The 22,874-nt window shown below is 46.7% G+C and overlaps 1 protein-coding gene across 21 annotated transcripts in view; it reads right to left on the bottom strand.

Annotated features, from left to right (window-relative positions):
• Window positions 1-2,745: 2,745 nt before the first annotated feature.
• Window positions 2,746-22,874, bottom strand: part of LOC144142598 (CUGBP Elav-like family member 1-A) — a 479,679-nt gene continuing 459,550 nt past the window's right edge. For 16 of the 21 annotated variants that reach the window (XM_077674225.1, XM_077674223.1, XM_077674226.1 and 13 more), the window contains 5 exons: window positions 20,828-20,904; window positions 16,618-16,686; window positions 15,197-15,373; window positions 14,330-14,517; window positions 2,746-4,972 (listed from right to left, as the gene is read on the bottom strand). In XM_077674225.1, the coding sequence (XP_077530351.1) occupies window positions 14,390-14,517; window positions 15,197-15,373; window positions 16,618-16,686; window positions 20,828-20,904 (451 nt within the window). In that variant the 3' untranslated portion in view covers window positions 2,746-4,972; window positions 14,330-14,389. The remainder of the gene's footprint in view (window positions 4,973-14,329; window positions 14,518-15,196; window positions 15,374-16,617; window positions 16,687-20,827; window positions 20,905-22,874) is intronic. The other 5 variants (XM_077674230.1, XM_077674212.1, XM_077674218.1 and 2 more) reach the window with 3 other exon arrangements.

The following is a 22,874-nucleotide window of genomic DNA, read 5'->3' as shown; positions in this document are numbered from 1 at the left end:
AACGAAACGCACTTGACATTTGGTGCCGTCCCTCGTAGGTAAGAAGAAGTATCTACTCATATGAATGCGTTTGCGTATTAGTTGGTGTTGGGGTGCGTACCGTGCTCGTGTCCGACACCTGCCGTGCGAAGCCGAGTGTTCAGTCGGGAGGGTGCCCTTTTTTGCGGGACCGCACGCACTCTCACGGTAGCATTGAAATGACTTAAAAGCTGCGAGGGTGGCCACAATCGGCACAAACGAAGTTCTCGTGGCATTCTTGACATTGTTGTTTGGCCAGCAGACTCTATATACTTTCCTTAAAAGCTTGGATTTTACAGCAGCTTTCTTCTGTTTGATTGGGTCCTGAAGTGTCAGAGCGCTCATTATTTACGATTTGTGCATCTTCGGAAAGAAATAAAGTAAGATACAAATAAAAGCCGACAAATTCTGACAGTCCTCCCACAATCCCGGCTCAGGCAACAAACCTGTTGTCGCACAAAGATTTCAACAAGGATATATCCAAGTAGCTGTACTCGTCGTGCATTCCGTGGCACCCCAGATGAGTAAACGTGCTACAACGCTTCAGGATGGCATCCTACAACTGCACTATACTGGACCGCAGTAAATTTCTCACCATTGTTTAAAAGTGACATTCCTAACTCTTTCTTTTCTTTACATGAAACTATTTTGTCTTGGACGTAGTAGCAAATCAGAAAAAGAAAAAAACTGAAACAATGCGGTCATGCCAAGTGCGTCGTCGGTACTACAACAGAGTATCGCTACGTTGAGACTTGTACCAGAAGAAGGAAAAAAATACTGACAAAAAGATATTTAGACAAACCCGAGAGCTCGACCAGAGAGACGGCACACGAATCAACACTCAAAGCAAATAAATTAATTTAACACCAATGCGAGAAGACGACGGCAGAACGCGGAGGGGGGGAAGCCACAGTAAATTGACAGGATAGTTGATTCCACGAAACTGGGTTGGCCAGCACAGCACGAGGGCCCATTTCACAAACGTCTGGGCCAGACAACGAACGAGACAACGAACGAACGCCACAAAGGTTCTCCAAACACTTCCCTCGCTGGTACATACGAGCGCCGGCACGCACGCAGGTGAAAACAGGGACACTTCATTGCTTCTTTTTGTTTTGTTTTCTAGCGCCTCAAGCGTTTGGCACAAATGTACTTCTCACACGCTCCGTAGGCGTCCGGCATCACAAAGGCGGTCGGGACCGTACGCGTCGCGTCGGATGCGGTCTTGTCATGTAGTACACTACGGAGCTCATTTCTTGTTTCGTCACTTTACTTGTTTATCACTCGTAACACGCTGTCACCGCAAAAACCTGATGTGACAGTTCTTGGTGGCAGCTTGCGAGTTCCAATATGTCGGGACAAAAGCCAATCTGGCAAGTTAACGAACGCCTCAAGGGAAAAGTCATCCACTGAGATACTAACGATGCCATGAGTCATCTGCTAGCAAAGTGGCGAAGTTGGGATCGCGGGGTACCACTACAACCCCGTTACCGACTGACCAGTGAAACACTTAAGGGAGCCATTAGGCAATGCTTGCCTGTGACCAGAGCAGGGCACCAATGGTGACTTTGTGGTTTCGAATACCTTACACACTTGGCAATGATATCTGCTCGCCAAAAAAAAAACGGTGCCACTGACACGTCGGAAATGCACAGAGTTATCAGTCCAGCCATAAATGACCACTTACAAATGTGATGTTTTTTGGAAGCCAAGAACGTTATACATTAGCTTAATAATCAGGCAAGTGTCACGCAGCAGGCAATCGGATAATAGAAAACATGAAATTTACAATTTACCTTCCAACGAATGAAACAGTGGACAAGTACATCGGAAGGATGCAGCAGTACCCAAAGCTGCAAAATTAAGCTCGCTGCTCCGCACCCGACAAAAATGGAAAAATCCAAAGTTGTAAACGGCTTCGAGTGTGTACTTTGGAAACCCACTAGTCCAAAGCAGTCCCCTTTCCAGATCAGTGGCAATCGTAGGCGAACATTGGGTCGTAAAGGACGCTAATACACTGAGATTCCAGGACATTTTAGATACATTGATCCCTTTGCAAGCCTTAGCAGACGACAAAATAGAAAATAACCAAGAAAAAATAATTAAAAGACATGGCATTAAAGCACAGCCTAATCTAGGTTAAGGCAGAAATTTAGCTATTTTCAAGAAAAAAATATTCCTAAAGTGATGCAAAAAAGAGGCGCTCGCTGCCAAAAAAAGCTCCGATGGTTAAAAGCCAAAAGAAATGGTAACAGAAACACGTGCTTGGTGCTGACGGTATTTCCATGTTAACAGTACTGTGCATTTCATACTGTACGTCAATGGTGAGCCAAACAATGCACCGAACATCAAACTCTGGACACAGATTGAAGCTTCATGCTTAAAGATTCAACGAACGTGAAACGACTGACCAAACTAGTCTCCGGAGAAGTCTACTGTTTTCCTTCTGCATTCAGTGGGAATGACAAACGCCCCCCCCGGGGGGGGGGGGGGGGGGGGGGGGGGGGGGGGGGGGGGCTACAAACAAACGCGAAAAAAAAAAGCATTTTCCTTAATATTGATGCAACGACAAACGCAGACATATGAACATAATCTTACATTGCTTGGTAAATATATTTGATGAGAAGAAAAACTGCAAAGCATTCAATCTCTGCACAATGGCACAGCAGATGGTCTTTTAGAGAACACAATATGGGGACTGTACCAACACTTCACCAATGCTGTCTGATTTTGCCGCAGAGCAACAAAGTAGAAATTTTCAGAAAGAAACACCAACAGATGGAAAGAAATGTGAAAAAGAAGATAATTGCAACTGGCCAAGATAAAGGTGGACAGAGATAAGAAACAAAAAATACAAAACAAAACCTCCTATATTACACACTGTTATACTAAGGGCTTATAACATGCTTACCCTGACTGAGAATGTGAAGGAGTGAAAAAAAATAAAGGTAATACACTACGCACGCAATACAGTGAAAACTTTGCAACCACAAAACTATACGAGAAGAACAGACAAAAGAGAAAAAGTGCACACTCGGACAACCAAACTTAATGAAAGAAAAAATGAGGGCAGAAACGAGAATATAAAGCACCAAAGAAAACAGGATTACACAACACCAACCACTTGAAAAGAAAAACAATTTTTTTTTTCCATTAACCAGCACGTGCCACAAACACCACCACACGTGTTTCAAATAAACCTTGTAATCCTTTTTTATGGGGTGACAACCGCACACCGTAAAAGTAAACAAAAAAGGAGAGATGAAAAGAAATTAGGTAAAGCTTCGCCGAACAACAACAAAGCACAACTTGGCTGGACACGTCCGAAGAAAATAAGGAGCACATAGTAGAAAGAACGTATCGGCCGGTTGTTTTGTCTGTTGCGAGCGTCCACACAACATCGTTTTCATCTAGCACATCGCCACACAAACACACACACCACCCCTCTGCAGCTTGTCAACACTTGACATTGAAAACAAAAAAACGAAACGTTCAACATCTCGGAACCACGTGTGTCCGGAACAGGTCCTTTTCTCTCTCTTTTTTTTTTTGACAGGTCCCACGACAAATTCATTAACAGAAACAAAAAACGCGAGACGGCAGCAAACGCGTCACTTTTTAAACGTGCCGTCACTTGACATTTTGCACCGCTTCACAATTTACAGAAAGAACAAAAAAGAAAAAAAAATTGAAAACTGTGACAAGAAAGCCACTACACAAATGGTACGCACGTGCACCGAAAGACAGTTGTGGAACAATGGCGCGACACGTTCTGCGGACTGACACCTGTGAACTGGCCGGCAAGTAAAATTTTGGTGGATTCCTAAACTACGCCAACCCCAAATTGAGTTGCCTGACTTGTGCACTTTCTATCTCAAGAATACGTTGTGGACTGTGTGCCGGATCACACGAGCACACCAACGGGAGTCAGATTCTGTGTAGACCAGTTCACAGGCTCGCTAGCCCTAGGCAGTTGGTCCAGCTCCAGCACAATCCACATTCACGAGGCATCAAACTGTGAGCTCAGGCTTTGTTGGCCCAGACGATGCCTACGCACATCAAAGCTTGGGCTACCTATGGACCCTAAGTTAGCGTTACTTCTTAAGCCAAAACATAGCCCACAGTAGGACCTCCAAGAAAATGCAGTTCATGCATGTAGAAATTGATTTCTCCTCCCCACCTCTACTATCTCACAATTCAGGCTTTGTGTCTGTCCTGACAATCATCATTGTGCTACGGACCAAACGTTACATGCTGCTGAAGACAGTACTACACTTTAAAATGCAGGCTCTGGTTGCCTGTGTCACAAAACACAGAACGTGACAAACACAACCCAGGGCACAGCCTGTGCGATAACAGTTCCAGCCATGCAGGCAGACGGCCTGGGACGCAGCCTGAACTTTTGCAGTCGACAGGGGAAGGGGAAGGGACCAACTGCCTGGGATCCTCGCCCCACAAAACCTCTAGCAAACGGGGCAACAGAGAGAGAAACACAAGCAAAAACAACAGAAGGCGCCGCACACTTCTGACCTCTCTGGCGGCACAAGAGGTGCGGGGGACAAGACAACAAAGGGAGACAACAACGTATGCCCGGAGAACACAACACAACTCGCCGTCTGTGGCTCAAAAAAGAAGGGTCCCTCTGTCTCTGTCCCGTTCGCCGCTGCCCAACAAGGGCCCGAGCAGAGGCGAAGGGGGCGTTGTTGCACTGCCGGGGCTCGCGAGCACGGGAAGACGCCTTCCTCTGTGTCCCCCAGGGTTTTCGCCTCCGTGTTTCTTCCCTCCGTCCCGCTTTTGGTGCTTCCTTCGCTCAAAACAACGTCGCGTAAAAAGTCTGCCGGGCCGCGCGCACTGGTGGGGTAGGAGGGATCGGTTGTGCTGGCGTGCGTACACAATGTGCAGGCTAAGCCCAGGACTGCTCACGTGACACAGGACACAGGAGACAATGAACGTTCTAGAAGAGAAAGACAGGGAGGGGGGCAGGGGGAGAGGGGAGACGGGAGGGAGCCAATTAGGGAGCAGCACACGGGGTAAGCGGGAGGGCGTGCGGGCACCCTCGTGAAGCACAGGCGAGAGGACGCCTCTAGACACAAACAAGAACACAAGTGCCTCATTTACAAGCCCCACTTAATAAGCCACGACTGGGTACATCTACCACTCAGGGCCTGAAGACCCAAGCCCCGCATACTGACCACAGTGTAAATATGCGGGGCTTGAGTCTTCAGATATATATCTGCCTGCCATATATATATCTACCTGACATATATGGCAACTCTCAAGTAGCTCAAAGGAGCTCAAGTAGCTCAAAGGACTCCGTGTTCAACGACACAGGAAATTTGGTGCCAAGTGTTTAAACACTTTCCCTGAATCAAGAACCAAGAGATGTTTTGAACATTCAAATGGTATCAACATCCCCACTCTGCATTACCGCCTCTGCTTTATTTAGATAATAACGTCTTTCAAGTACCCCAATCATTCCTAGCATACACTATATAACTATATAGCATAAGTGCCCTGTGCTAAGTAGTCTTCATTTTTAAATACTTGAGGCAACGTTCAAGTGAGCTGTCAAGTAATACAATTCCGTGGGTTATCTTTAATAGCACAGTGTCCACAAGTAAGATTCACCTGCACTGGTGGCTAGAACACAATAATGGCTATCCAACTCTTGGCAACAAAGTTTGACCCTTCAACAGTTGCTGTCACTCACCTGGTCCCACTCTGACTTCCACATCAAATGCCCTGAACTATTTTGCATTCCTAATCTCAGCTTGCTTACCCTCCAAGCTAGTTTCTATGTGCAATTGATGCAATTCGCAATGCTCACTAAATACATTAATAAGCTTTGATTCTACGAATTAAAAGCTTGTTCAACTACTTCCTGATGACAATGTAGTGTGCCACTAAGAATAAATTCAACGCAATGTCAAGAGGTGCCCACGGAAAACACCTCTTGTGGGTGTTTCAAATGACACCCTTATGACACCCCTTTGTGGAGTGTCTCTAAATGCTGTGACCGGGGCCTCTAGAGTTGTCTGCGCACCTTTGCTTTTTGCTTTAGTCAGCTGCTTGAGAGAAAGCTCTTGGATGGAGAGATTTGATTTGAGAGATTTGACTCTTTTCTGTAATGTATTACAATAGAGATTAAAAGAACTAGCTGTCAGACGTAATGAATGAAATTTGTTGCACCTAAAATAAAACGTACCAACCTGGTTAATTAATGACAGCTGTGAAGCTTTGAGCCCGGTCCCTGGAGGTTTTAAAATAAAAGATGAACATAGCAGAAATAGGAAACTTCAAGCACCATGTTTACTACAGACCAGGCAATGAGGTCCAAGAGCTACTAGACCAACAGATTAACTGTAAATTTCGCCTATTGGAGCCTTAGCGGTGGACAAAGCTGATATAGTATTCAGTTCTGTTTAAAGTTAGGCCAATATGCCATGCTTAAAGGCCTTTGTGGAACTCATCTGTCAGCAACAAATTTTAAGTGCAGAGCTCTTTAGGGGCCCAGCTTGCAGTCATAGCTCATTCGCTATCACGCTATCTAGCCAACACAGTCACGGGACATCACGCACCCAAGCTGAGTCCTACGGCGTCGGGCACCCAAACAGAGGCTTCGAAAAGATACAAGCTTTTCCCACGATTCAGCCTCCTGGCCAAGAGGTGAATTTGTTATACACACAGCACCGTTCGAAACTCATGCAACCAGTGGCACTTGTCTTACATGTCCCCATTATTTAGTGCGAAGAAAACTGCAGGTACATTTGAGGCAAAATATATGCAATTAACTGGCAGTCCCCGCTTTAATTTAGTACGGAATGCTGGTTTGGTTGGTTTTTACGATAGCAAAAAAAAAGCGGCTGCAGAAGACAGAAAATTGAAGCGTTCGAAATGGCGCAGAAAGGCTCCAGCCGGTGCGAGACAAAAGCAAGCACAAAAAGATCATAACTTGCGCTCCTGCTGCTCTAGGCAGAACAAGAAACAAAAGATAAAGATAAGGGTGCAAGCTGTACCACGAGAGGGTGCGCGAGCACTGCAAGGGCGGGAAAATTGAATTGCATTGAAAAGAGCATAAGGGGTGGTAGCAGACAGCGAAGAACCGAGCCACAGCCCCTTTGGTGAATCCCTGCTCTGCACTTCTGGCAGCTTTCACAGTGAGTGGAACTGCTTTAACTTTTTGTGTAATTCAAATGCCTTAAATGATGAAACAGTAAGCCTGACAGCTAGTGCGGTGCACAAGTTACGTGCTCCTAAGAACATTCTAAGCTGCTGAAATTTTATCATTTCCTGCGTAAGTTTGAGACCGATGACCATTAGGTGCAACCATTTCATTCAAATTGACGTTCTCTGGACTCCAACAAACTAAACTGTTCGCACACTACGGAGAATTTGGACAAGGTAGAAGAGCTTTCTCTCAATAAGACGGGCCCCACTATATCACACACGGTAGGCCACAGAACACCGAGGGCAGTGGTGCACATAAAAATATGTTATAAAATACACACACACACACACACGAAATGGGCCCGACAAGCTTGTGACACACACTCTGTTAAGAGCAGCACTGGATACTTTGGAATGCGAACATTTATCTAATATCCATCGGCACGAACAGGCTGCTACGGTTTTCCACGCGCAAAACCCTCAGGAACTGCGCAGATCCCAGTTTTGAGTCAATACTGGGCCTCGTCGTTCGCCAATTTCACGCAGCTGCTCACTCCGATTGGTATTTTGGCCGCCTTGGGGTGAAGCTGACCTGTGGGGACATCTCAGTGTGCAAATAGATGTTTTATGCATTTTCAAAATGTTTATATAGAATTTATACAACCTATTTAATCGAAAGTATTTACATCAAAATTAATTAACCTTTAAATTATTACTATTATGATCTTGTTATTACTATTGTTATCATTCAGTGCTGCACAAAACCACATCACCCACATTGAAACATAACGTGGCCGATAGTTGGCACATGAACTCTGCTCTCACACCTAACAAATAATCTGCAGAAGGGTTGCAAGCTGGGCTGGTTGGAAAGACACATTCGTGGATGGAACCAGCGTGAACTTAAACAAAGACGAAGGAAGTGGAACACAAGGCCTCTGTTACACTCTCTTTGTCTTTGTTTAAGAGTTTGTGCTGAATCCATCCATGAGCAACATATAATGCCAGCAGAGCTAGCACGGGCAAAGCAGCCAGCTCGTACCACAGCAGGCACACTGTGTGAATCGCACAAACACACACACCAAACTAAGCCGTGTTGACACAGCTAATTAGCAACATAAAGAGGCATTCACCAGCTTGCTTGGAGTCACTGCCAAGCTAAAGAAAAAAAAGTACAGTTACTGAGGACGTGGAGACACCACAAGTTTTTGTTACTTTTAGCCGTTAACTTTAGAGTAGAGTAATTATCCTTTTAAACTGCCTAAGAGTAATTGTGCACGTTCTAGCTTTAGGTTTTGTTCAATGACTTGATAAATTTACTTCACTGAAGACTGGAAGCTCCCAAAGCTGCTACGTGAATGGTGATTGAAAAAAAATCTCTGCACTTTGAAATTACAGCTTCAGAAGACAAAAAAGAAAAAACACCCTGTAAGAATGTATAATGAGGGCATGGCTTTTTCGTGGCACAAAGGCATCAAGGCAAGAGGGGGGCCCAAAGTCGATGTCGCATGGTCTTTCAGTGGTGTTTGTGAGTAAAATAACGATGGAATGAAGGTGAAGTACATAAACACAGTTAGTAGGTGGGTGTAGAGGGCCCTTAATATAAAATGTGAATGTGGTCATAATGGGGAATGGAAAAAGATGACAATGTTCAAAGTGTGGGGGGAAGCTAGTGCCCTCGCACTAGCAAGGGCACAGAGGCACAAAGGGTCATAAGTAGGGGTGTGCGAATAGTAAAATTTGATCTCGAATCGAATTCGAATCGAATAGTGTCGAATAGTGGACAAAAATATCGAATATCGAATACCAAAGCTTTTATTTGGAAGAACAAGTAGGTTGGACACTAACAAACACATGTCCTTGAGCTCTTAATAGTAAATACACTAAACAGAATTAAAGAAATTACAAACTGTCTTGTTGAAGGTATTACAAATTGTCATGGAGAAACACAATCTGCTCCACATGAGCTGGCTTCAGGCTCTCTCGCCGCGATGTCACTGTGTTCCCCGCAGTAGAAAACATGCGTTCACTAGGCACCTCTGTAGCAGGGATAGGAAGGTACCGCAAGGCAATTTTGGCAATACCAGGGTAGAGTGCAGCGCCGTGGTCTCTCCAGTATAGCAAAGGGTCGTTCTTCCTGGGGATCAGGGGCTCATTCAGGTTCTTCTGGACCTCCTGACTGTGGGGTCTCGGGTTATTTCTCGGGTTTTTTTGCGACGCCAGTAGTTCAACAGTTTCCCAGACTGTTTGCAGGCTTTTCTTAGGACTGGTTGGTGCGTTGGACAGTTCCTGCCTTTCAAACTGCTCTGAAGGAGAGTCCACCCGAGCACATCGGACACCAACTTCTGCTGCAAGCAGCTCGACAGCCTGTGTCTGGTCAAAAGACTTGGTGCAGAAAATAGACTTAAACCTTGGGTCACACAGCGTTGCGAGCTTCAGTTCCTTTTGCTCCATAAAAAGGGGGAACCGGGACTTCAGGCTCTTTAGCAAGTTTCTGCTAAACAGACCTGCTTCATTTTCAATGTCACAGTGCCCCTTTAGATTTTGCTCTGTTCCATAGAGAAAAGGAACAACAGTTGAAATGGTACCATACTTCTGGCCACTCAAATCTGCAGTCGCGTCTACAATGGGCTGCAGGACCTGCACCAGGCTTGCTGCAACATTCCATTCACTTGGTGAGAGGCAGCTCACACTCGTTTCAGATGTTGCCATTTCCAGGGACACGGCATCTTTAAAATCTACCAAACGGCTCAACATGGCATGTTCACTGTTCCAGCGTGTTTCCACATCTTGAATGAGACTTACATCTGGCAGCTCCATGCGCTTCTGGCAATCTTTCAGCCTCCGAGTTGCCTGAGCACTATGCTTGTAGTGGCCCACTGTGGCTCGTGCCTTCTTGCACAGCAGAGACACAGGCAGGCATCTCTTCTTTGGCGTCCCTCACTGCCAGCTGAAAAGTGTGTCCCAAACACTGCAGAGGGGTCCAATCCATTTGGCGTACGGCTGCGCGAATATTGCGGCCATTGTCTGTGACCACGTACACAGGCACGTTGGTCAAGTCGAGAGACCAGTTCTCGGTGATTTTGGTCAAGCAGGTATTTATGTTCGCTGCAGTGTGGCTTTCTGGCAAGTGAGCGCACGCGAGAGTAACTGCCTTGATGGTGAAATCCGGCGTCATGTAGTGGCATGTCAAAGCGATGTAACTTTGATTGGCCCTGGAGGTCCACATGTCAGTGGTGAACGTGATCGACTCCACCGACTTCGCCATGTCCGAAGCGATCTCAACCTTGAGTGAGTCGACTGTGCTTTGGTACAGCTCTGGGATTACAGTTCTTGAAAACGTAGTCCTGTGCGGGACCTTGTACTGGGGCTGCAGGTGATTCATCAAGTCTTGAAATCCATTGTTCTCGACGAACTCGTACGGCTGCAGGTCCTTCGCGATCATGCGCGCGATGAACATGGTGGTCTGTTTTTTAGCACTCTCTGACAAGAGGCCTTTTCCCTTGGTCATGCCTAGCAAGGTTTGTTGGTCTGCGCCTTTAGGTCGCTGGTTTGCCTTGGCTGAATCTTGAATCTCCAAATAGTGAACGTGGTGTTTGCTCTTCAAGTGATTCAAGAGCGGGCTTGTTGTGCTTGCCGGCATCTTGAGCGTGGAGCCGCATTTCTTGCAGATGGCAGAGGACGGACTTGCCTTCTCGAAAAACTTCCAAATTGCGCTTTTTTTTTTTTCACTGTGGCTATTCATGCTGAATAGCACGGCACCGTCGGCACGCGGACGTAACACAGAAGAAGAATCACGGGCGTGCGACGACCATGGCGACGACCGTCAGCTTGGCTACGGATAGGCGTCGGGAAAGGGTCTAGGACGGGTGATGATAGTGTGTTACAGCAAGGCCAGAATCACAGAACTTTAACAAGACCATAATTATACGCTATTTTGCGGCTGCACAGTCGTGTGATAAAATTCATAAACTAAAGAAAAACGATATTTTACGGCCGACTAACAAGGGGGAAGAGTCAGTGTCATCGCCATCACAAAATGGCGTCGTCGTAGTAATTTGTTCGCTTTGTCTCGAGTGGGACGCATCATATTTGTTTCCAATGACGTGAAAACGGCAACGCACCTAATTACAAAAACCCGTATGTGAGGAACGTTTTCTGCACGCTGAAGACTGCTGTGTCGCTCCTTCTTTCCGTGTATGCCAGTGACGCAAAAAAATCGAGGGACTGTGCAATTTCATGTCGGCAATGAAGTCTCTGCGGGCGAAAAGGAGGAATATTTTCAAACCTCAAAGACAACTTTCCTGGCCGAAAACGGGTCGCTGGTAATTGTTTGACCAAAAACTTTCGACTTTACGGTCAGTAAGGGCCACACTAATCTAGCCGCAACTTTGGAAGCGTTCGGAATATTCGTCACGTCGAATTATTCGAAAGTCCGAATGCTGGGTATTCGAAAGTCGAATCGAATTATTCGGGCAATAAATATTCTATTCGAATTCGAAAATCGAATATTCGCACACCCCTAGTCATAAGAGAAACCTTCCAATACTGCCCTTGTTCTCGAGTCAATCCGAGGTCGTGGATTATTACCACAATCCTGAAGCTACGATAAAAAGGTGGTTCATGGAAAACATAGGTTCGTCCGCTCTACAGATGCAGAGGCATTGCCCCGGTGTTGAGCTCAGGAAAGTGTCGCCATTTTACGTTTTTACAGACTGTACACTCAACCAAGATGTGGAGGACTGGCACCCATCCCCTACATTTGCTGCAGGCTGATGGTTGCAACTCTATTGTTAAACAAGCGTGTGTAGTACGTGTGTGGGCAATTTTCAGTCTGCGCATAGATGCTCCTGTTTATTGCCTCTACAAACTGCAGACTGGTTTGAAATTGGTGTCAGCGCGTGTGAGATCTGACTGAAACCCAGCTTGAGAGCCATCTCAGATACCGATACAGTGGAACCCTGATGGTACGTCCCCCGGTGCTACGGCGACCCGCTTGTTAGGATGGATTGACGCGGTACCCGCAAACTCCCCATAGAAACATTGCATTAAAAACCTCGATTACACAATGTTCGGGTGCATGCGGCCCGCTTCATACGACAGATGCTGGTGGGGATAAACCCACCTCTTACACCATTTCACCGCCTCTTCTCAACCTTTATTTTGTAACCCCCGTTTGGCGTGGTCGGGCTGGCTACGGACTGTTACTGTTTAGTCCGTGGCCGGCCCGACCCCTTTCTGAACAAACTCAAGCTCGCAGGTGGGTACTGGTGGGCGGGAGCCCTTGACGGTCCCACAAAGCAGCAGAGCGCCAATGCACCAATCGTGAGAAGTCAATGTCTAGGTGGCCGGCGGATCTCCAATTCGAAGCTCCCATCGTGCCGATGAACGTGATATGCAATACCCCATAGCGATTACCAAATTCCCGCTTTCCTCGCCCGCTTGCCTTCCCCTGTATAGCTTTCCTGCGACCTTGGACACACTCTCGCCTTTCCCCTCTCATATTTCCCACCTGACTTCGCATGCACACAAGGCTCAGGGTGGGTGGGCTAGTGCAGATGCCGTGGGAAGGGGAAAGGGGGGGAGAGGGGCGGGGGCACAAAATAGGCATATTTTTTTCATAGAAACGAGATTTCGGCTCGTGGTCTGCAAATTATGCAAGAACACATTTCATATAGTAATTTAAATAAGTTCTTAGCCCACCTATTGTGTGAGACAGCCTATCAAGGCGGCATTTACCCACACCTTGATCACACGACACCCCGGCCGTACGGCACTTTTGTGCCATCCCTCGAAAGTCGTATTATCGGTGTTCCACTGTATATCCTGGGGAGCATACGAGTCTTCTTCTATATGTCGTCTTTTTTTTTTTTCAGACAGCTTTCCCAGGTAGCTAATGGGAGCGATCTGCCAATAATTTGTGAGAGAGGAGGAATCCCTTCCTTGTTTCATTATGGCTACAGTAACGGCTTCCAAAGGAAACTCTCCAGCATGTCATATGCTATTGAATAAGTCGAGAATTGGTTCTGGGATGTCTGCGTGCAGGTGTATCACTGTAAGAGTGGTTTGGTCCACTCCTGGGGCTGAAGACTTGCATGAGTTCAGGGTAACCACCAACTAGTGGAGGGAAATCACGGCTATAGGAGTTCGATAGCTTCTAATCACACAATGGCTGACTTTCTGTACAGCGTGAGAGTGTTTGTGTAATCAGAGGAGCTGGGCAAGGAGTCCAAGATGTTTTGCCAAGTGCTCGATTTATCAACCAGAAAATGCCCCCACTTGTGCCAACCACTCAGTTTGTGAGCTTTATTTCAAACCGTGAATCTGTCAGTGTACGAGTTTACTCAATTTACAATGGAGCTACAGCTTTGGGCCTCACAACAAATGTACCTTCCAAGTGCTTTTGCACGCTAGAAAGCCTTAAGATTTTGTGCAGTTAAATACTTGGAAGAACACCCCAGGTGTTTGCTCTGGACCTCTCACAATTACATCAGGGACCTCTAGGCAGGTTCTGCAAGGGAGGTAAGGAGAATAGATTTTTGCAGCAGCCTCGAGCATTGGTACAAGCCAAAGTGTTTTTAACCGATGTGTATAAATGCTGCTACTTTTCTTTGAAGAAACAGATGCAGACTGGGCGAAATTAAAACCTTTAAGGCCAATTGAACAGTTTGGATATTTATCTAGACATTTCAGGAGTTCTGGAAACTGGTCGCTTCCATAGGGTCAGTGTTCACCAACCCCCACTCAATAAACAGACAGAGAGAAGCAGAGCCGTTTGCCAGATCTATGTGCAAATGTGTGTTGTGTGCGGTGTTGTGGTATGTTGGTCACTTTCTGCAGAATATGCACACTCTTGAAAAAACCTTTTGATTAGGCAGGACCCCTAGCTTGCATTGTTGAAAAGGAACAAGAAAAATCTACTTTCACCACGTTCCTTGGCTTTTTGCACATGATAAATCTCGGCTCATGGCAAAACGCATTTGTAATGGGTTAAAAAGGCCGGTACTTTCACAATCGGCTGAAAGAAAAAACGTGTATGACCCGAAGGACATTCTTCCCAGGACAAATGGGGTTCCTTGCAAAAAAAAGGGATGGGAGGAGAGATGAGGGGACAATAAGGAGAGAGACGAGAGCAGGCACTTACCCAGGCATTTCCTGGGTGTCGGCCTAGAGTCGAGAGGGGTGGGGGGTTCAGGTCATCGCCTCAGTAGGGCTTGCTGGCGTCTTTCGATCGCTTGAGCTGCACTTTGAGTCGCTTGGTGCCGATTTGGAAGCCATTCATCGCCTGAATGGCCGCCTGCGCGCTTAGCGAGTTGTCGTAGCTCACAAAACCTGCAGAGGGGCAAGGGAAGGAAGCGACGATGGTGGTCAGGAAACGTGAAGAAACAGCATCTCGTTCAGGAATGCACCAGGTTGGGTTGTCGGCAAGGTTGGACAACATTAAGAAGAACTGTGAGTTGGGCTTGTTGGTATAGGTTCATGATGGGAAACAGCGCAAGAACAAAACTTGGACAGGACAGACAACAGGATGGGGTTTGCACACGTGCGGCTTCATTGAATTTAGTGCTTTGGTTGTTGTTCCCCACGACTGTGCAAGCTGGTAGACTGTACTGTACATTTTGTGACGACGGTGGCTTTGATTGTGTGTATACATTTGTGTGTTTCGATGATTAAACGTTTCAGTTGCTAGTAGTGCTTCGTCCCGTGGTCTTTCTTGTCTCCAAGTTTTGTTTTGCGCTGTTTCCCATCTTGGACAACATGTCGGTTAGACCGGTTTATCGCACTTTGTCACAAACGCTAACCCACAGCACTGTTCCAAGCAATGCAAATAATCGCATATGTTATTGCGCCATGTGCCTCTGAACACTGAACACACGGCCACGCAAAAATAAAAATCATGGAGGGAAAGGACTGAAATAACAGTGTATATAAAATGAATGTTTAAGAAAGGCTGAAATTCTGAGACAGAGAGAGAAAGGAGGAGGAGGAGGAGAGCATAGCAGCCCCTCACCAAAGCACTTGCTGAGGTTGGTCTGCTTGTCGATGAAGACCTTGGCGGAGATGACGTTGCCGAAGGGCATGAAGGTCTGCGCGAGGTCGCTGTCCGTGAACTCTTGTGGCAGGTGGTAGATGAACAGGTTGGCCCCCTCGGGACCTGCGTAGGTGGCGGCCGCCGCGAAGAAGCACTCTGCCACTCCGTCAAGACAGCCGTCCTCTTCCCCATCACATGCACCCCCACCACATGTACGCACTACTCATGCACGCAAGTACAACAACTGGAGGACAGCAAAGAAGAAAATCCGCCTCTTCCTCGCCTTTTTCTGCACTACCAAAGCTTGCAATTCAACGAAATTCCACCCACAAACTGGCGCTCAATGTTCACGGCACAAAGATTCGTCCACTTCATGCACAACTTTCCAACAGCTGGCAAAACCACCTTATAGGAGCACTGCCCTAACCTGGCAACAATTTCAGTTCTGAAGGCCACTACACCAAGGTGTGCTAAAGGCTTGCAGCTGTTACAGTATGCCACACAGTAGCACTCTGCTGTGATGAGTAGCAAAGTGCACTTGAAAGTGGGAATCACCACCAAGCTCTGGCGTGAACTGCACGACTATCGCACACCGAAACTTCGTGGAATCAAGTTACTGCCCATTGCAGTTAAATATAGCTAGCCCCACAATCGTCAAAATGAACACTGGAAAGGAGAAATGAAACGCTGAAAAAACAAGCTCCCTCGAGCAATTCATGCCAACTGAAACATACGAGCCCTACACATCAATGACAAAAATCAAAAAGGCATGAAAACGCTATGCCAGTGCTTGTTTAGGGCCTACTCTGCTTGGAGAACAAGTCAGCGCAGAGTACACTTTGCACGACAATGGACAGTAGTAAATCAATACAAAATGGCTGGCAACTAACATGTGCGGCATTACACATGACTCAAGTAAAACACCCGAGATGAAGAGAGTTCCTTCAAAAGAAATTGACACCTGTCTGGAGGCGGACATTTGGGCATCAAATATCAAAAGCCCCATTCAACGAAGCACATTCAGTAACAAAGCACTTAAAATGAAATCCTCCTTTGCTGGAGTCACACACACACAAAAAAAGAAGGAGCTCTTTTCTAATGTTCCTGATCCTTCAGATTTCATAAGAGAGACAGAAATCATGTAGCCCATTTTAAGGCCTTCGATGTTCCACATCTATGCGGACTCTCTCTCCACCTCTATTTCTGTTCCATCTGTTTTTGCTGCGGCAACTTTTCACAACACAGCATGTATGCGAGTACAGAAGTAGTTGCTCTAAAAAGGCTCACTTTTTCCATTACACCAACTCTCTAAAATGCATCCCATGCACAGTACAAAATTCAAGTAGTTCCCCTAAAACCCTTCCAAGCTGCCCCAGTGCATAGAGAGATGTTTCTATTACCTTCAACTTGCTTCCCGACTGGATTCTGCGACTGCTGTAGACCAATCTGCGCAAAAGCTCCGGGTACGGCTGCGAGAAACGGGAAGAACCGACAGTCTCACGGTCACACGGCTACTACCACTCACAACTTGCCAAAGGTCTCCAGCACAACACGGCAGAAGCAGAAATTTACCCAGTTGGGCGAGTTAAAATGATATCTCGAAAGAAACCAGCGCAAAGAAACGGAGATGCAACAAAGAAAACAAGAGGACCGCCACTGGCTTACAGCGCCTGTAATTGTGTTTTGTTCTCTAGGTCTCCGTTTCTTTGTGCTGGTTCCTTTCAAAATGACAGTACAGTACAATATCGATGATACGAACCTCGCGGGACCGCCAAAAATATTCGTATTATCTGAAATTCGTATGAACCAACACAGACCAAATAATAGACAAAAAAACTTTCCGTTTATTTCTTTTATTACTTTCGTGTGAAGAAACCCTTGACGTTTTTCTGACTTTTTTTTAACCTCCATGTCTGGAGCGGTCCTTTCTGGACTTCCGTCTCCTCACTCGCAGTGCCCAAGCTCACTACAGGAGCATTTTTGCACGCGATTCGTGCGCGTTGGCATTGCGCGAGCGATATTTTCGTGCCAGCGTCGGCGATTCCACGCCCACGGCCGCCTGTGCCTCGGTCAGAAAATGACGCACGACGCGCGTGGCATTGGGACGCACGCCACGAGCTGCGCACCAATGGGAAGGCGTGCGCCTCATGGCGGCAGTTTTGAAGCACTCGAGACAGCCGGCTGTCTCCGCCGGAGATGTTGAGGCTTAGCACCTTGGCAGATATTTCATGGGCGCTGTCACTAGCAGTGCGGATGATGTTTTATAGCACCGTTTTCACCCACATTATTAGCCCATTTACCGCACAAAAAACTTCGTGTGTGGTTTGAGTGGCATTTTAAAGAGCGGTTAGAAGCGGTCACTCGAGCGCCCTGCACCACTTCGTGACTGAAGCTGCCGCCATGTTGCCGTGGCCGGCCGTGCCTCGCACAGCGGTGATTTTGCAGCGGCGTTAGTGCGCCCGAGGAGTGCACGGCGCATTTTTACGAGCAGAAAACAGCCCAACCCTGCCTGGAAAAAGGAGGTGAGAACTGGTACTTCGCCGTCGCTTGCTCGCTCGGCAGTTGAATGCCTCGCCGGCTCGTTCGTATCATCCGCTGGGCAGCGCAGGTCCGTTCGTAAGAGAAGAAATTTTTCCCATTGCAAACAATGCAATTTTGCCGAGACTTATCAGAAATTCGTATCATCCCAAAATTTGTATCACCCAGAATTGTATCATCGAGATTTTACTGTAGTACCCAAGCTTTGTTTCACCACGAGCATTGGCACCCGATAGATGCGTGCTTGGTGGACCATGCATAAGCAACACAAAGACCACACGCCACAGAACTGCGGTACACTAACTTCACCAAAAAGCATCCCTGGATTCTAGAGTCTTACATCTTGTATTTGGTTAGCATACATTGTGAATTACAAGATGTTTCCCACTGTGTAGCAACACTGACGGTGTCACCACGGTCACCTTAATGTAAAGAAAAATTCCTCGGGGAACTCCAGTCTGCTTATGCTTCTGGTGTACTTTTCCAGTGTGCCTTAACCTGCAGAAGTTAATCGAATGATGCCTTGATGGGAAGTCATAACCAGCTTGGCTAGTGAGAATCCCACTGGCCAATACCTTTCTTTTAAAGGAGTACTGACACCACCTTTTGGGGTTAATATTACTACACAGAACACTCTGGGCTAAACATGAACGGCCTGTGACCCGTCGAACATGATTTAATTTGATCTCGTTCACTGCATCAACGGAACGGCACGCAGAGCAGCACGCAGCAAATGTACATTAGCGTGACATCACTCCACGGAGGGCAAGACGGTGATGTAGACAGGTGTCTAGCTACGACGTTTGGCAGAAACTCATGATGTCACAATTCACACACACAGCCCGGCCAGCAGCAACTAAGCACTGGTGCGTTCGCAAACTGATGCTCGTAGCCAGAGCTACAGGCAAAACCACTCCTCAGAAAAGCCCTCTTGGCAAAAACAAAGTTCCCGACGTGAGAAGGGAGTCGATAATACAGCCTAGAATCACAAAATAACTCACTGTCAGGGCTTTTACTTAAAGCGGTAATCAAATATCTGCTGCGATGGTAAGCCTGACGCCTTCAGGCAGCTCAGCCATTAAAGAGGCCATGCAGGCAAAATGGTGGCAGGCTCACTCGAAAGGTTGCCTCGTTAGAATAACGCCGACACCACTTTCAATGCCGACTTCACTTATATAAGCTACATAATTAGGAAAAAGAGAATGGCCATGTGACCCACAAGCTCATTTCCCACACTAGGACCGGTGATGTATTATGGACAGCTGTGAAATTGGCTGAGGCCGGCAAAAGCAAATGCAAGTTAGGCAGGGCTTATAAGCTTGCCGCAGGAGCTATTTGTGCTTAAATTTAGCGCACATTTCTTTTATAGCAGTAGGAATGGTGGGGGCAAACAAGGAAAGTTACAGACGAACATGTACAAACATAGAAGCACCAGTGCGTACGGCGCGCCCCTTGATGGCCGACGCTGCACAGACATCAGGCGGGTTGGGATTATCTAACATGGCACTGACCAACTGTCATAAAGGCATCGCCACTTGCGTGACCCTGTTTGTCGAGCATACCCAAATTTTCACGAAAAATTACTTTCAACCATAGCAAAAGTAAGCAAAGTACAATCTGGTCTGAAACAGAGCAAGTGTGGACAGCAGCCTCTGCACCATCTGTGCAAGGGCATGCCAAACAAAAAGACGTTTCGTTGTCCGCAGCAGCTCTTTAGAATTTTGACAACCCGAAATACACGATTTAGCGGGAGAATCAAAATTATGGCTTAAACTGATTAATTTCTCAGTAAATAAAGCATCGTTTGCTGCCAGACAAGCGCTGTGGGGAGACACTGTAAGACACCCAACCTTTCGAATAAAGCGAACTTGCATTTTGTCTACATGGCCCCGCTCCAATGGCGCCACGGTCCAAGCAATGCCTCTAATGGCCTCCGCGGTGTTGTGATGTCCACACAAAACGGTAAGGTCATGGTGTGCTTCTATCATATGTGCCACCCGGGCTGGGAGCGATGACGAATTTCAGGCTGTTCTATGTAATTAATTACCGCGTGCTCAGGTATTTAAATTGTGGTTTTGGGATTGACAGGCCATTGAGAATTGATAGAAGCAATAAAAAGGGAACTTAAGAAATTGGTGTCAGTACCCCTTAAAGTGCATTCCTCCCATGCAGCTCAGATGAGTCAACTTTTGCTGACCGACCGACTACACAGCACAACACTGCACACAAAAGCTGCATCGCACGACTTTGAAAGCAACCACAGACAGAGAAACCCAAAGAGCATGTCGTAGGGAAATTCCAGTTGTGAATAAACTTTGCCATCTGATCATACCGTATTTTCGCACATACAACCCGCTCCTGCATATAATCCGCAACCCCACTTTCAGCCCGCCAGAACAGAAAAATAAATCCTCATGTATTGCCTGCACATTTGATACAGGAAAGGCTGCACCAAAGCTACTGCTCATGCAACACATCATATACTATGTAGACAGAAAAAGCGTATATTAAGCAAGTAGAATAGGCTGACTGCAAGGCAAAAGTCACAATTCACTAATAAAATTCAGTTGTTAAAGTGCGCGTGTCCTTGTTTTTTCTTCCTTGTCCTTGTATGTTTTCCGCAATTGCTGCCACGGAAGGCTTACTCAGTGTTACTGCGTAGGAGCTTCACAGCACAACATGCACTGTTGTGAAGCTGCACTAAAGGAACAACCCCCGCGTATTATTTGCACCCCTACTTTGCCACTGAAATTTTCCACTTTTGGTGCGGGTTATACGCACGAAAATACAGTACCCTGTTGATCAAAGGCGTTTTTTGCTCCAGACACACCCCCTGTTCTTAACTCACACCTTGGGGTTGAATCGACTCAAGGTGTGATCTACGAGCATTACGAAACACCAAAAATAGGCATCAGCCTCCCCCCCCCCCCCTGTGAATATTCCCCTCCAACACATTCTACGGGTTCTCCTTGAACAAAAGTGCACGTGTGTGACAGAAAGCGAAAACGCGTGACGGTCAGGCGGCAGCGTTAGTGCAAGAGGGCAGCGGACGGACACAGCGCACACACTCACATGGGTACTGCTGCATACCGGAATAGGCCTGTGCAAGGGCATCCAGGCTGGGGCCGTTGGCAGTCAGACCCCCCGCACTGTCAAAAGGGGAGAGAGAGAAAAGAAAAAACGGTGACTTTGCGTTCAAACAAACACCATCATGATAGTCATCAGAAGTAGCAACTGCCATCCCACAGTGGGATGAAGCCCTCCTTAAAGGAGTCATGAAGAGAAAACACAAGTTTGGTTCATTCAAAAGATTGCCTTGCTAGAATCCTACTGACACCACTTTTAACGTAAACTTTGCTCAAATAAGCTACATAATTATAAAAAAAGGGAATGGCCATGCGACCCACTAGCTCAATTCCCGCAACAGAACCTATGATGTCATACCAGACAGCTCTGCGATTGGCGGAGGGCGGCAAAAGCAAACGCAAATTAGGCAGGGCTTATAAGCTCGCTGAACGAGCTATTTGCGCTTAAATTTAGGGCACATTCTTTTTAAAGCCCTAAGAATGGTGGGACAAACCGTAGAAGTTATGAAAGCACACATAAACATAGAAGTACCGATGCGTATACTGCTGTTGGTACTGCACGCACTATCCTTGGTTTAGCTGCACAGGACTGCAGGGCTTTGGGGTTGTTTCAGACGACACTGGCCGATTGACGCAAGCGACGATGTCTTACGTGACCGTATTTGTTGAGCGAGCACCATGTTTCACGAAACGATTGTCTCCATGAGCAAAACAAGCCATGCACAAATACATTCACAAACAAACCAAAGGCAGAGAATGGCTTGCCGCGGTGTGGTGGCGTCATCTAGGTTCAATAACGGTAAACAAGGCCCTGTGATGTGATTGCAGGCCACGAAAATGCACGATTTAGCGGGAAAATCAAAATTTTAACTTAAGTTAATTTCTCAGTGAATAAAGGACCGTTTGCATTCGGACAAGCACTGGGGGCACTATAAAACACGAAATCTTTCGAATAACACAAACTTGTGTTTTGTCTTCATGGCTCCTTTAACGACTCCATGCACAAAATGCTTTCCAAGGATGCAAAGGCCTTCTGCTAAACTACCGTTGAACTTTCTGTTGAACTTGGTGAATGCACCTGTCACCACTTGGCCAGACCACTGGAGAGCACCCTCCGAAGTTCGTTTGACTCGCTAGCCATCTAAGGAGCATCCTAAGCTCACTCCGCTTGTTTGCCATTGCCGGGAGCCTCCTGTTCACCCACGTCAGTATCTCTACCTCTCAAGGTGGCTTGTGTTGCACGTGTAGCAGAGGCATTCCGTCCTCCGGAGTTGTCGTTTCCTCTTTCTGGAACATGATACCTGGCTCATGCTTGCTCCAACCATTACTCCTTTAACCCTTTGAGGGTCACGGCCGTACATGTACGGCATCGGCAAACACTTTCAAAATGGTCAATAATGTACATGTACGGCATTGCTTGTATCTTTAAAAAGCGTGCCTTTTTCGCCCAACTTCTCTTGCTTGGCATGTGCTGCCACACTTTGGAAATACGTCAAATTTTTTTTCTTGAGCCGATGGCTCTTCTTTTTATTTTTTTATGATTAACTTCAGCAGCGCACCGGCTATCGCTTGTGCATCCGCTAACGTGCGCTGGGTATCGCCCACAGGGCACCCGGCCGCCTCATGCTTCTTGCACCTGCCACAGACCAAGGTCGCCTGCAAAACTGATTAGGCTCTTTTCTCCTTTTTTTATGTATTTTATGGGCGGTGCGCCGTCTATCACTCCCGCATCCAGCCGCGCGCGCGCAGCGGCTGGTTTTGGTATCATCCTCCGGGCACTTCCCGCTTTCTGCGCCCGTGAAACTGATGTCTATCTGATTTCGATCCACTCAAAAGGTGCTGGCTTGTAACTCTCTCATTTTTATTTAGAATTTATCTTGTGTTACTCATGAATAAACCACATATATGTAACAACATACAACGATTTTTTTTGTCACTTTATGGTCACTTTAAAAAAAATTACTATAATTTTTTCTCGAAATAGATTCACCCGAAGAATTTAAATCAGCAATAAAAAAATCGACCCTGGGAGG

Source organism: Haemaphysalis longicornis, unplaced genomic scaffold (assembly GCF_048455015.1).
Source record: "Haemaphysalis longicornis isolate Haplotype H1 unplaced genomic scaffold, Haemaphysalis longicornis Haplotype H1 scaffold_6, whole genome shotgun sequence".
Lineage (NCBI taxonomy): Eukaryota > Metazoa > Arthropoda > Arachnida > Ixodida > Ixodidae > Haemaphysalis > Haemaphysalis longicornis.
Note: the sequence above shows the minus strand (reverse complement) of the source record. Positions and strands in the feature narration are given on the sequence as shown.